General features: G+C 43.5%; 1 protein-coding gene across 1 annotated transcript in view; it reads right to left on the bottom strand.

Moving 5' to 3' along the window:
* NDNF (neuron derived neurotrophic factor) overlaps nucleotides 1-12,937 on the bottom strand; it is a 49,989-nt gene extending 37,052 nt beyond the window's left edge. Inside the window, exon 1 of the mRNA XM_070791011.1 lies at nucleotides 12,465-12,937. Coding sequence (XP_070647112.1) covers nucleotides 12,465-12,478 — 14 coding nt within the window. The 5' untranslated portion in view covers nucleotides 12,479-12,937. The remainder of the gene's footprint in view (nucleotides 1-12,464) is intronic.
* Between the last annotated feature and the right edge of the window lie 937 nt (nucleotides 12,938-13,874).

Raw genomic sequence — 13,874 nt, 5'->3', positions numbered from 1 at the left:
TCATTACAAGATAAAACCCACCAAGACAAAAGGATGTTTCCAAACTGCCTCTTTGTGGTCCTTGCTTTTGTAAGTGTGAATAAACTTTAAACATAGAGTTTTTTCAATTATAAGACTAAATTTGGTGGCTGAAGCATTAATATGGGTGTGTGTGTATAAATATTTTCATTCTTTGAATTTACTTATTCCTCATTGTGTTTTAAAGGGCTTTAAAAGTTTAGGATATTTGGAATATGTGGTATACATGTCTATAATAGCTCTCATTATTCCACTGAAATGTGCAATTCCATCCAACTTTCTTAGAAATCACTGTTTTTAAAAAAAAAAAAAACCCTAAAAGTTGGACTAACTTCAAATCTTACCTCTCAAAAATGTCACATTATGAGTAAAATAATAAAATAATTGTAGTGTAGAATTACTATTTTTTTTGCATGCTGAGTCACTCAGTTGTGTCTGAGTCTTTGTGACCCCATGGACTGTAGCCCACCAAGCTACTCTGTCCATGGAATTTTCCAGCCAGGAATACGGGAATGGGCTGCCACCCCCTTCTCCAAGGAATCTTCCTGACCCAGGGATCAAACTGGTGTCTCCTGCATCTTCTGCATTCACAGGCTCACCACTGAGCCCCAAATCAAGTTGCAGGGAGAAATATCAATAACCTCAGATATCCAGATGACACCACCCTTATGGCAGAAAGTGAAGAAGAACTAAAGAGCCTCTTGATGAAAGTGAAAGAGGAGAGTGAAAAAGTTGGCTTAAAGCTCAACATTCAGAAAATGAAGATCATGGCATCTGGTCCCATCACTTCATGGCAAACAGATGGGGAAACAGTGACAGACTTTATTTCTGGGGGCTCCAAAATCACTGCAGATGGTGACTGCAGCCAGGAAATTAAAAGAGGCTTGCTCCTTGGAAGAAAAGCTATGACCAACATAGACAGCATATTAAAAAGCAGAGACATTACTTTACCAACAAAGGTCCATCTAGTCAAAGCTATGGTTTTTCCAGTGGTCATATATGGATGTGAGAGTTGGACTGTGAAGAAAGCTGAGTGCTGAAGAATTGATGCTTTTGAACTGTGGTGTTGGAGAAGACTCTTGAGAGTCCCTTGGACTGCAAGGAGATCCAACCAGTCCATCCTAAAGGAGATCAGTCCTGGGTATTCATTGGAAGGACTGATGCTGAGGCTGAAACTCCAATATTTTGGCCACCTGATGTGAAGAGCTGACTTGTTTGAAAAGACCCTGATGCTGGGAAAGATGGAGGGCAGGAGGAGAAGGGGACAACAGAGGATGAGATGGTTGGACGGTATCACCGACTCGATGGACATGAGTTTGGGTAAACTCCGGGAGTTGATGATGGACTGGGAGGCCTTGCATGCTGCAGTCCATAGGATTGCAAAGAGTCAGACATGACTGAGCCAGTGAACTGACTAACTACTGATGTTAATAACGGACTTTGCAGCTTACTTATTTTTCAGTACTAAACCTACCATGGTTTTTTCTGTGGTCATGTATGGATGTGAGAGTTGGACTGTGAAGAAGGCTGAGAGCTGAAGAATTGACGCTTTTGAACTGTGGTGTTGGAGAAGACTCTTGAGAGTCCCTTGGACTGCAAGGAGATCCAACCAGTCCATTCTAAAGGAGATCAGCCCTGGGTGTTCGTTGGAAGGACTGATGCTAAAGCTGAAACTCCAGTACTTTGGCCACCTCATGCGAAGAGTTGACTCATTGGAAAAGACTCTGATGCTGGGAGGGATTGGGGGCAGGAGTAGAAGGGGGCGACAGAGGATGAGATGGATGGATGGCATCACTGACCCAATGGACGTGAGTCTGGTTGAACTCAGGGAGTTGGTGATGGACAGGGAGGCCTGGCGTGCTGCGATTCATGGGGTCGCAAAGAGTCGGACATGACTGAGCGACTGAACTGAATTGAAACCTACCATATATATTTGGAATATGTTTCAAAATTAGAGGGTATATGTTTCTAATACACTTATAACTCATTTTTTAATCTTTAATTTTCTCATTAGACTCCACTTTGTGAGGAAAATGTTTTATTGTTTCTTTTTCCAGACAACTTATTTCTAAAGTATGTTAAATCTTTGTCTGTTACACACACATATATACATCAGACACAACAAATAGTGTATCTTAGTGCATTTTAACATCTAGATTTGGATGGCTGGTCAGTGTAACTATTTAAGAGGAGGGCTAAAGAAAGGAAAAGAGATTTGTCTACAAGAATTGATTCCATAGCTATAAAATGAAAAGTGAAAGTGAAGTTGCTCAGTCGTGTCCAACTCTTCGCGACCCCATGGACTGTAGCCTACCACGCTCCTCCGTCCATGGGATTTTCCAGGCAAGAGTACTGGAGTGGGTTTCCAGTACTCCTAGCTACATGCAGACTTAATAAAGCAAAGTGATGAACTAGTTTGCCTTTTGTGATTGGGGTAGAATCTGTGCAGTGTTTGGGGATGTGGGGAGACAGGAGAGGTTTACACCAGACCTTATATACAGTCAGCAATTTTTACCCCATTTCACTTTCACTTTGAAAAATTCTCCTTATTGAAAAGAAAGCCCTTAGCCTTCTCAAAGGACAGGTGTGGGGCATTATTTATCTACTTATCCTTGCTTAAGCTTTGTGTTATTTTAAATTGAATGTGTTTGCTCTCAAAGAAAAGTTGTTTAGCATGACCTTAAACACAGATTTTAAAGTGGAAAATGTAATCATTTTCCCCTAAAAAATTTCCTAATAAGTTAAACTATCAAAACAAATATCAAATAAACAAAGAAACAAATAAAACAAATAAAGAAATGTAGCACACAGGCAGCCTATGATTGAGGCCTTGTGGACTTATACGATAATAATGCTATTTTTTAATCATTAAATTATTTTAAAAAATTAAGCAGATTGTGTCCTTGCAAATTAATTTGGCAATTAATCTAAATTTCCCTGCTGGCTCAGAGGGTAAAGCGTCTGCCCACAATGCGGGAGACCCGGGTTCAATCCCTGGGTCAGGAAAATCCCCTGGAGAAGCACATGGCAACCCCACGGCAGTATTCCTGCCTGGAGAATCCCATGGACAGAGGAGCCTGGAAGGCTATATATATAGTCCATGGGGGTCACAAAGAGTTGGACACTACTGATCGACTTCACTTTCACTTTAAAAATTTAGCTATTTCTATCAATTTTACTTCTGAAACCAAAGAGTTATCACTTTATTTTAAAAGTTTGTAAGTTCAGATAAGTTTATCTCAGTTTGTCTGAAATTTGAGTCTCAGATTTCTCAGTAGGAGGATATAATAACTTCCTCACTGGGTTCCTGTGAAGATTAAGGAAAATGATAGATGTGGAAATACCTTACAAACAGTCAAGGGCTATGATAATATTAATAAATAGAATCTTTTCCATTCACATTGTGAAATCCAAAGCACAGAAACAACCTTAATACATTAATAACTGACTACACTGTAAAACTTCTGAAAGTCCCTTGGACTGCAAGGAGATCCAACCAGTCCATTCTAAAGGAGATCAGCCCTGGGTGTTCTTTGGAAGGAATGATGCTAAAGCTGAAACTCCAGTACTTTGGCCACCTCATGTGAAGAGTTGACTCATTGGAAAAGACTCTGATGCTGGGAGGGATTGGGGGCAGGAGGAGAAGGGGGCCACAGAGGATGAGATGGCTGGATGGCATCACAGACTCGATGGACATGAGTCTGAGTGAACTGTGGGAGTTGGTGATGGACAGGGAGGCCTGGCATGCTGCGATTCATGAGGTCACAAAGAGTCGGACACAACTGAGCGACTGAACTGAACTGAACTAACACTGTAAAACAATAAAATTAAAAAAAATTTCAAATGGGGAAGGAAATGGCAACCCACTCCAGTGTTCTTGCCTGGAGAATCCCAGGGATGGGGGAGCCTGGTGGGCTGCCGTCTATGGGGTTGCACAGAGTTGGACACGACTGAAGTGACTTAGCAGTAGCAGTAACACAATATATGTTCTTATGAGCATGAAGATGAGACTTTTTTAACTCTTAAAATACTGAAATATTCAGAACATAATGGAGTACAATAGCTGATTATTGATAACAGGAATTATGAGATGTTTGCACAAATAAGAATACTTTTGAAGATTATGATGACTAATGTAACTGAGGCTTTTTCAGCTACCTGTTCACCTACTTTCAGTATCTCTGGCTCTGTAATGTGTTATCTCCAAATCTCCTAGAGTTGCAATTAAAAAATATATATATATATATATATTTCATTTATATAAAATAACTTAAGCCATTCCATACTGAGATAAATATCATAATTAATTATAGTGGATTCAATTGTATATTTTAATTTTTTTCTAGTTAATTTGTGAGCAGAACTTACTTCTTGTAAAGGCTGATTAGAATGTCATTTTCACTTCACATTATTTTTACTTCATAGAAGCTATCACCTTGGCTATTTTTTTAATTGTTCAATGGCCTTACGATAAGGTGAGTAACACTGTCTTTTTCAATAGATATATTAAATAATATTAACAAAACTTATTTTCCTTCTTTATACATAAAAGTAAATACAAATAAAGCATCTTCTACCTTCTCCTTTCATCATAATGAGACATTGTGTTTCTGTAAAAAGGAGAAAAGAACACATAGGGAATGCTGGTCTACAAGACTGACATTATTAGAAACTGGATAACTAACTAGTCAGTGTAATTTTAGAGGCAATGGGAATCCTCTGCCTCAGTGGTTTAAAAGAGTTTCCTATATCTTTTAGTTAAAATATTTTAAAATCAAATATTGATGTGTTTTTAAATCAAATATTCACTGGGTCTAACCTTGTAAAAACAATACCAAATGTCCTTTTCAATTCCTTGACATCAAGATTCTGTCTTAAATTCCCACCAAAGTAGGATGAAAGTGAGTTACACAGTTTGTGGGACCCAATATAAGATCTCTTATTCATAAATAAAGAATTTCAAGATTGCAACAACAGAATTTCAGCAATGGCAGAGCATTCAACTGAGCACTGCTGCTGCTGCTAAGTCACTTCAGTCTGTGCGACCCCAAAGACGGCAGCCCACCAGGCTCCGCCATCCCTGGGATTCTCCAGGCAAGAACACTGGAGTGGGTTGCCATTTTCTTCTCCAATGCATGAAAGTGAAAAGTGAAAGTGAAGTCGCTCAGTCGTGTCCCACCGTCAGTGACCCCATGGACTGCAGCCTTCCAGGCTCCTCCGTCCATGGGGTTTTCTAGGCAAGAGTATTGCAGTGGGGTGCCATTGCCTTCTCCGCAACTGAGCACTGGGGTCTCCTAAATGGAGCCCAAGAAGCTGGCCCTGGGTGTAACTTACACTAGAGTATAAGAAACCGAGCATGGATCACCAGAGGAAGAGAACATAGAAGAGGTATGTAAAGGTAGGCTGTCTAAAGGAGAGGCTGAGAGAGCGCAAGACACACCCTCTCTAAAATTCTGTCTTAAACTAGCCACATTCCAATCTGGCTTTATCTAGCTATTAACATCTTTGGAAGATATTAGCCAACTGCTGATTACCCTGTTTCCCATCCCAGGGATATTTTCATATTTATAGAGGACAGTGAAAAACAAAACTACTTTAAAAATGAACAATCAAATATTTTCAGGTGGTGTTTTAGTACCGTGAGAGACCTCGTTGAGGCAGGGTCCCCATTAGCTCTCAGGACATGTCTTGGAGGTCCTGTCTGTTACTTTATCCACTAATACAGTTAATTCTGCTACTGCAATTGTTAGAGTGTTAAATTTGCATCTCCCGTTAAACAGGCAATTTTATTTTTCCACAGAAAGTAATGTATTTTCATAGCGATTTTAGCAAACTCTGAAGGATCAGTGCTAGAACTGAGATGCTCTCCGGCTGAGACTTGGAGGGGCCAGAGTCAAGTGGCTGCTGTGTCTTCTGTTTGCCGGGTGTTATAGCCAGCACTGCTGTTTCTGATCTCTGACGCCACTGCTGGCTACAAATATCTCTTCAATTACAGGATCTAGTTACTTCTGAATCAACCTGATCCGAAGCTTTTGATAGTATCAGGGAATTTTAGTGAATGTTATTATTTAATGTGAAATTACAACACTTACTGAGTACTATCAACATATGAACAACATTTAGATTTAAATCATGATATATACACTAGTATTTATTATTTACCTTTAAATGTATTTTAAACAAGATAACTCAGAAGGATCAAGTACATTGATGATCATGGGTATGTGTTTGGTATGACCGATAATTTAATCAGAAACACATTTTATTGCTGGAATAAAATGCATAATGTTACACTTGGCAATGCCTATGGGCTTAGAGTACGTATGACTTGAGCAAAAGAAAATAATGAAAGCCATCTCCTAGGTTCACATGCATTGCTGCTGCTGCTGCTGCTGCTGCTAAGTCGCTTCAGTCGTGTCCAACTCTGTGCAACCCCATAGACGGCAGCCCACCAGGCTCCCCCATCCCTGGGATTCTCCAGGCAAGAACACTGGAGTGGGTTGCCATTTCCTTCTCCAATGCATGAAAGTGAAAAGTGAAAGTGAAGTCGCTCAGTCATGGCCGACTCTTAGCGACCCCATGGACTGTAGCCCACCAGGCTCCTCCGTCCATGGGATTTTCCAGGCAAGAGTACTAGAGTGGGGTGCCATTGCCTTCTCCGCACATGCATTGCTAGGGTTTACTTTTCATTGTGATGTGTTAAAGTTGTAACCATCTATCTACTCCAAGAGGCACCTACCTTGGAGAAATTAACCCTAAATAAATCAAGCTCTTTTACATTAGAGTTTCCCCTTTTAAACATAATATTTCCATGTAAGTACCACAGCATTTGTCATTTCATCAACTGTCAAGATATGATATTATCTATCTTTGCATACAAACACTTGTTCATAGTTTCTATAACTTTAAAAATAATCATGGTGATTTCCAAAAGAAGGTATCATGCCTCACAAATCTTTCTAATTACAGATTCAGTTTTTACTACTTATTTTAGAAAATGATAAACTTTCATATTTTGTCTAGATCTATATATATATGGAGGTTGCCACAGAGAGAAAGAGGTAGCTATGAAATCTTTTGTTGTTAGTAAAACACCCATTTGAATATAACCCATGTGTTTTGGCTATATCTTTTGATTGTGGAATACATTGCTGTTTGAGTGTGCAGCTGGAAGAAGAGGGCTTTGACCTCAATTTCATGTTAGAGAGAAGACAGACTAACAGACAAAAACTTAAAACAGTTATCAGTTCCTTTAGTATCGGCTGAAACCATTTAGACTATTGGTTGAAATCATTTCAGCTGGAAAACAGACACGAGTACATATTGCTAACTTGATTTTTGTTATTTGGTTATTATATATGCAGAGGCAGTGTCTAAGAGAAAATGGTGGACTTCCCTAGTGGCCCAGAGGGGAAAGAATCTGCATGCAGTGCAGGAGATTCGGGTTCAATCTCTGGGTTCAGTCTCTGGGTTGGGAAGATCCCCTGGAGAAGGAAACGGTTACCCTGCAGCATTCTTGCCTGGAGAATCCCATGGACACAGGAACATGGCGGGCTACAGTTCATGGGGTCACAAAGAGTTAGACACGGCTGAGCGTGTCTTACGAGTTCCACTCAAATGAGTTGATTTTCAATCCTGTATAATCAATTTTTGTTATCTTCCTTTCAAACTTTATATAACCCCATTATTTCTAAAAATGTTTTTCTTTTCTTACAACTATGCAAAAGGCAGCAAATTCTTTCAAAAGAATAATTTTAAGAGACATTTGATAATTTAACTATATACATTCTGCCACATTTTTCTTTCTCAAAAGAGTTGTTTCAGAATTTTTATAAGTGAAACTGAAAATAAATACTTCAAATATATGAAACATTAAATATGTGTCATTTCCAAATATGCTACAAGGAAAAATTAACAAATGAAAGCCAAAATCTATTCACCAACTTACTAAAATAAATCAGTTTCCAAAGGATCCGGAACTTACTGAAGGAATAACATGTAATCTTGGAAGTTTCTATACTTATAAACTTGAAGTTTGCAGACTTTAAAGCAAAGTTTAAATCAAATCTAGCTTGGTGAGTTCTTTAAAAAATTGACACTGTAATGGGACCCAATATCCAGCTGTTCTGTGGTCAAATCTGTTTCTTCATCCCAAAGGGAAAAATCTGCAGAAACATATTGCTAGTTTGCTTTTATTCCATACTGATCAAATGCCTTACTCTTACTTTTTAAAATGTAAAACAAGCAATGCCTTTTTTATTTTGGGTGAATTAATATTATATATTTCATATATATATATATATGCTCCAAATATTTCAAAAGACTAAAATGTCTGGATGTGTTGGTTTGCGGTTTTTGGTAAAAAAAAAAATCAAAATGGAGGGGGCAGATATAGATATAGCATCTTTGAGTTTAAGAAGTGTGTTTAGGAAGTAAGCAGCCAAGAAACCACCTGCTTCTGACACTGGCATGGGCATCGGTGGGACACAGAACCATACATTTTCAGGTGTCAACTCAGAAGTGGCAATAGATACACACACATCCAAATAAACACAGATTTCACACTAAAATGGTGCTGGTTTCCCAAGGAATATAAACTGAATTTATGGTCAATATACCACTGTGTGGCTCAATAAAATATTAGCAATTCTGTTTTTCCATGTCATACTATATGATTCTTTTTTTTTTTCTTTAACCACAATGACAACAGCAGCAGTATTTACTTTTCTTCCTAGGTAGAAATTAACGTGTGGAAGCACAATTGCATGCATCTGAGGTATCGATTTGCATTGCAATACAGAGGAAAAATAATGCAGAACTTAGACCAAATTCAGTATTTAAATTGCAAAGTATTTTTAAATGGAGCAATACAGAGGAAAAATAAAGCAGAACTTAGCCTAATTCAGGATTTAAATTGCAAAGTATTTTTAAATGGAGTATTTAAATGTTGGAGGACTTGAATTTTAAAATCTGTTTCAACACAGATTTGGTGTGACTGACTATCCAACTAAAACTTTTTAAGCTGTTGCTTCTATTAAATAATTGTGAACCAACGAGGAAGAATAAATTACATTTTTCAGAATAATCATTCCAAAACAAATATTTAGAGTATCAGATACTGTTTCAAGGTCAAATGAATAATCTGACTGATCTTTGCAGGTTATGCTTGCCTTTGACCCAGTACAGAAGATCATAGAGCACGCTCTCTTTCTGGTGTCTGCCTAAAGGCTATTGACGTTGGCAAGTTTCATGTATTACCAGGCTGCTACTATGAATGCACTGGTCCCCAAAGCAACACCTGACAAGAAGACAGGGAGCAAGTAAGTTTCAGAGAACACAACCTGGTTACTATAGCCAACCACCTAATCATGGGGAAGACTAAGGAAGAGGGATTAGAATAATTTAAATCAAGGCAAATTATGTGAAATCACACTACTCATACTGTTAATTCAGACATAACTGTTCATTCCTACTATCTACTCATCCGTCAGAGCAAAATGAAAAATAAGTTATCCTAAAAATGACAACAAAAACACAATTGGCTTTAAAATAAAAATTCTAATGTGTAGACAGACTGAATAGAAAAATGAACACAGGAAGATAACACAGAAACACTTTATTTCTATCTTTCCCCACCTTGGTTTCAAATCATGGAGCTTGACAACACATTTCCCCCACTATCACACAGTCTGGTCAGTAAATCCAAGCGACAAAATGAAAATCTGAATCACCAGGCTCATGAAGCCAACTGAAAAAGTTGCAACATTGATATCTGACCCACTGTGGCTACCTCAAATGTAGCATTCCCTTATATGCCATTATTCTTTACTCTTTAACATTCATACTTTACTACCTGAATGTTCAATAAACTCAGGACAAATAAACTGAGGAAGGGGGCTTCTCTCATTCACAGAAAGGTATTTTTCAATTATATAACTTGTTACATTTTAAAGAGATAAAAGCTGTATCTGCAAGTGATTAAAAGATGTTTTGTATTCATGGTTTCATCTCTGCTGAAATAAATGTGTAATTTAAACCACACATAATTCATAGCCATTGAGGCCCATTACAGAGTTCTAGCTTCTTTTTTATGATAGTTACTAATTAAGACAGTGCTACTGCCACGCTGAGCCTGCGACTTCGACTTCAACATACAGGTTTAATGAATAAAATGTTCTGACGTAAAAAAGGAAAACAATAATACAGACAAAGCTGCCAGCTGTTATGTTTCGAGTGTGTGGTAAAGATTAAGTACATTGACTGAAGTTAAGAACTGCGCAAAGGAAAAAACTTATTTCTTTTTTTAAGGAAGAAGTGAAGGGCTTTTGAGAGTAATACGAAATAGTATTTCTCAAAATTTCTGGGTCCCTCATTTCCAGCTCCCCACAGCCACTCCCACCCCGTCAAGAATTTAAACTCTTCAGAGTCACTTTTAAAGGATAAATGATGGGATATTTTAATATAATCCTGAATATAGGTTTAGATTGAAAATGGGAATTGGGACCATAATTAATTATGTTGCCAAGTTTTTTGAACTTTAAGAAGACAAATTGAGGCAAATGAGGACATTTATATGACTGCAACCTTATGAAAGTTCATGGGTTAAAACTTTGGTAAACTGACAGAATCTTTTTGACATTTGATTAATTCCATATGCAGAATGAGTGTGAGGAATTAATATCCTTTTGGTGTTTTCACTTTCTGAAACCACTGTAATAAGAGACTGACATAGAATCAAAACCAACTATAAACACAGCCTTCAGCTAGGGTTACGGGCCTTATTATCACTTTTAATAAACAATAATGAGTAATAAATACCGATAGCCCTCAGTACACTCTGGTCTATTCGCATCTTTGCTCTCGCATCCATCCGTCACGTCTTTCAGGATAATAAAACAATTCAATCCCATCAAATGCCGACAACCGCTCCCTCGGGAGGGATGTTTTATCTCTACTTCTGCGAGCCCGGGGAGGATTTTACTTGTTTGAAGGGGGCGGAGAATGGAGCGGGGTCCTATTTATTTCCATTGACGACTCCCCTGGTTCTCACAGGCGCTCAGGGATCGGGTGGGAGGAGAGGAGGAGGAGGTGCGGAGATTCCCTCCTTCAGAAAAGAAAAAAAGGTTCAGGAAGCGAGGCGGGAAGAGGAGGGGTGGAGGGGGGAAAGAGAGCTTAGTGTGTTCGGAGAGATCAGCAACGAAAATACATACACATGTATTTTGTGTGATTTAGCGGGATCGAAAGATGAGAAATAAAAAAAAAAATTACAACCCAACTAAGTTGCTAAAAAGAATTCTGTTACACCAATTAACAAACACACCCAGAAACATTTTCTCAGGTTCATTTCCCGCTCAAGGTCTCGGTTTCTGGGAGCGACTTGTACCCAGAAGAGGGAGATGGGCAGCGCCCCGAAGGGGACCGGGAGGGGACCCGCGACCCGCCCGAAGGCCAGCTGAGCCGAGCGCAGAGGGGCCCGAGTTGAGCTCCGCGGGCCTCGGGGACCCGCGCGCAGCGGGCGCGGGGGCTGCGCGGAGTCCTCCCGCCTCGACCTCCGCGGGAGGAAGTGTGCGGTGAGAAGGGGGCACCGAGGGAGCGGAGTGGACCGAAACCGTACCCCTAGAGCAGCAGTTTGCGAAGTGCCCCCAGCTCCAAGAGAACAGCTGGGACCTGGAGCCGCTCGTTCGGATTCCAAAGGGTCAGGGCCGGCCCGACTGCAGCCCGAAGGGCGGGCGAACCCCGGCTCCCGCACAGACGGGACTGGGGCGCTCCATCTGCGGCGGGAAGAAGCGTGCCCTCGATGGCAGTTTTGCTTTCCCGGCAAAAGTAGGATCGGGTCACCGGGCCACCCCGCTCGGCTCGGGGAAGTTTCTCTGACGATGCTCGCCTTAACCCGCCAAGGACGCCGGAGGAGCCGGAGCGGTGGGAGGTCCTCCGGGGCAAGGCCGGGCAGAGACCACGGGACAGTCCGCCAGGAGCCCGCCCCTCGCACCAGCCAGAGCCCTGGCTTCTCGCTTCACGCTGAGACGCGCCCTGCGAGACCCCGGGTCCCGCAGGCTTCCTGCAGCGGCGGGCGGAGGGCACGAACCCGGGGCTGGCGGGCCAAGTCGGGGGGTTAAGGCTCCGCGGCTCCCAGGACGCCGCCGCACCCCGGGCACCCGCTCCCGCGTCCCGGGCCTGAGCACGCTCTCCCTGCATCTCCGGGGCCGCCCAGCGCGAAGCCCGCCTGGGGCACCCGCGGGGACCTGCTCCACGCCCCTGCTGCCCTCAGCTCCTCGGGAGCCGGCGCCCTCGCCCAGCAAGGACCGAGCGCCCGGCGGGCCCCGGCATAAGCGCCTCGCCCTCTCCCCGACCAGCCCGCCGGGGTGGGCACTCCTTGCGCCAGGTCTCGGGTGGCGGGGCGAGGCAGCGGGACGTCGGCTTTTTCTTTTTTCCTCCTCGCTACTTACCTTGCAAAATGCATATTTTTCTGAGGGGAAGAGGAAAGATCCCTCCCCGAGGTGTGGTGTGCGAACAAGTCCACGTCCTAGGCTGCTCCGGCCAAGATGCTGAACACCGGTACTCAGGAACCACAAGGACTTGGAGGAGGAGGCAGATAAAAGAGGGGGGAAAAAATGAAATCGCCCGAAGTGTCCTAACTTTGCGGCCGGCGCTGCAAACTTCAAAGGCGGGCGACAACCGGCGGCGCGCGGCCGCCGAAGTTGCTGAGAAGTAGAGCGGGGCGAAGCGCGGGGCCGGGGGAAACCCCGGGGCAGAGCGCGCGAGCGGCGGGAGGTCCTTTTAAAAGGCCTGGGGGTGCGGGGGGCCAGGCGGCCGAAGGAGGCTGCGGCGGAGCTGGGAGCGGCTGCGGGCTCGGCGGACGGCCGCTCGGGACGCCGGCGCCAGGCTGGAGCGCGGCGCGGGGAGGGTCGGGCGCACCCGGCGGCGGCGGCGGGGGCGGGGGCGCGGCTGGGCTCGCTCCGCTCTCTCGCGCCGCTGAGACGGGAGTGCTGATCTCTCCCGAGTGTCACTGCTGAAGCCCGGAGCCGCTCCCCGCCCGCCCCGCCGCTGCCCGCCCGCCCCCTCCCGCCTCTGCCCACCGTCTCCCGCTCAGTTCCTCCCTCCCTCCCGCTGCGCGCCATCGCGCGCGCGCGCTCGCACACACACACACACACACACACACACACACACACAGACACACACACACACCCGGCGACCCAGCGCTCCTCAAACGGAGACCCTCGCGGGCGGCATCGCGGGAGACGTACTTTCCTCCTGACCTCCCAGCCAGCAGCGAAGCAGAAGGAGGCCCGCAGAGACCCGATCAGAGCTGCGAAACCCAGAGAGACGCGTCCAAGGGCATCGGACTGTCAGGGAGACCCGGGTGCACAATAAGGGGGAACTCGTGTTGATTTGGGGGCGGGGTGGGGAGACGAGCTAAAATCGAGGTTGGAGGCGGAAAGCATAGTGTGCAAACTGTGCATGCATGTCCCACTTTTCCCCCGGCCGCCTGCCTACCACAGTCTTCAGCCGGGGAGCGCTTCCCCTCGGCGCACTCAGAGCCTCCTCCGGTTGGAAACTCAGCAGCTGTTTTAACAATCGAAAAGAGGCCCTACGGGACCAGTGAGAGACAGAGCAGTGTGTGAAGCCATTAAGGCTGACTAGGCAATTATGATAAGAAGTTACCTAATTAGCAACCTGGCCTGGGCACAGGAAAACGTAGGGGAAGCGAGCGGGGTGGTGTGCAGAAAACCTGGGTGATTTAGTGATCTCACTTTCGCAACTGCGAGCCTAGTTTTCTGCAAACCTGGTTTTTAGACCCTTGGATTTTAAGTTCCTCAGAACATACAGTTTGTTAAGATATAGCGTCAGTAATGAAA

The sequence above is a fragment of the Bos indicus genome, chromosome 6 (assembly GCF_029378745.1).
Source record: "Bos indicus isolate NIAB-ARS_2022 breed Sahiwal x Tharparkar chromosome 6, NIAB-ARS_B.indTharparkar_mat_pri_1.0, whole genome shotgun sequence".
Lineage (NCBI taxonomy): Eukaryota > Metazoa > Chordata > Mammalia > Artiodactyla > Bovidae > Bos > Bos indicus.
Note: the sequence above shows the minus strand (reverse complement) of the source record. Positions and strands in the feature narration are given on the sequence as shown.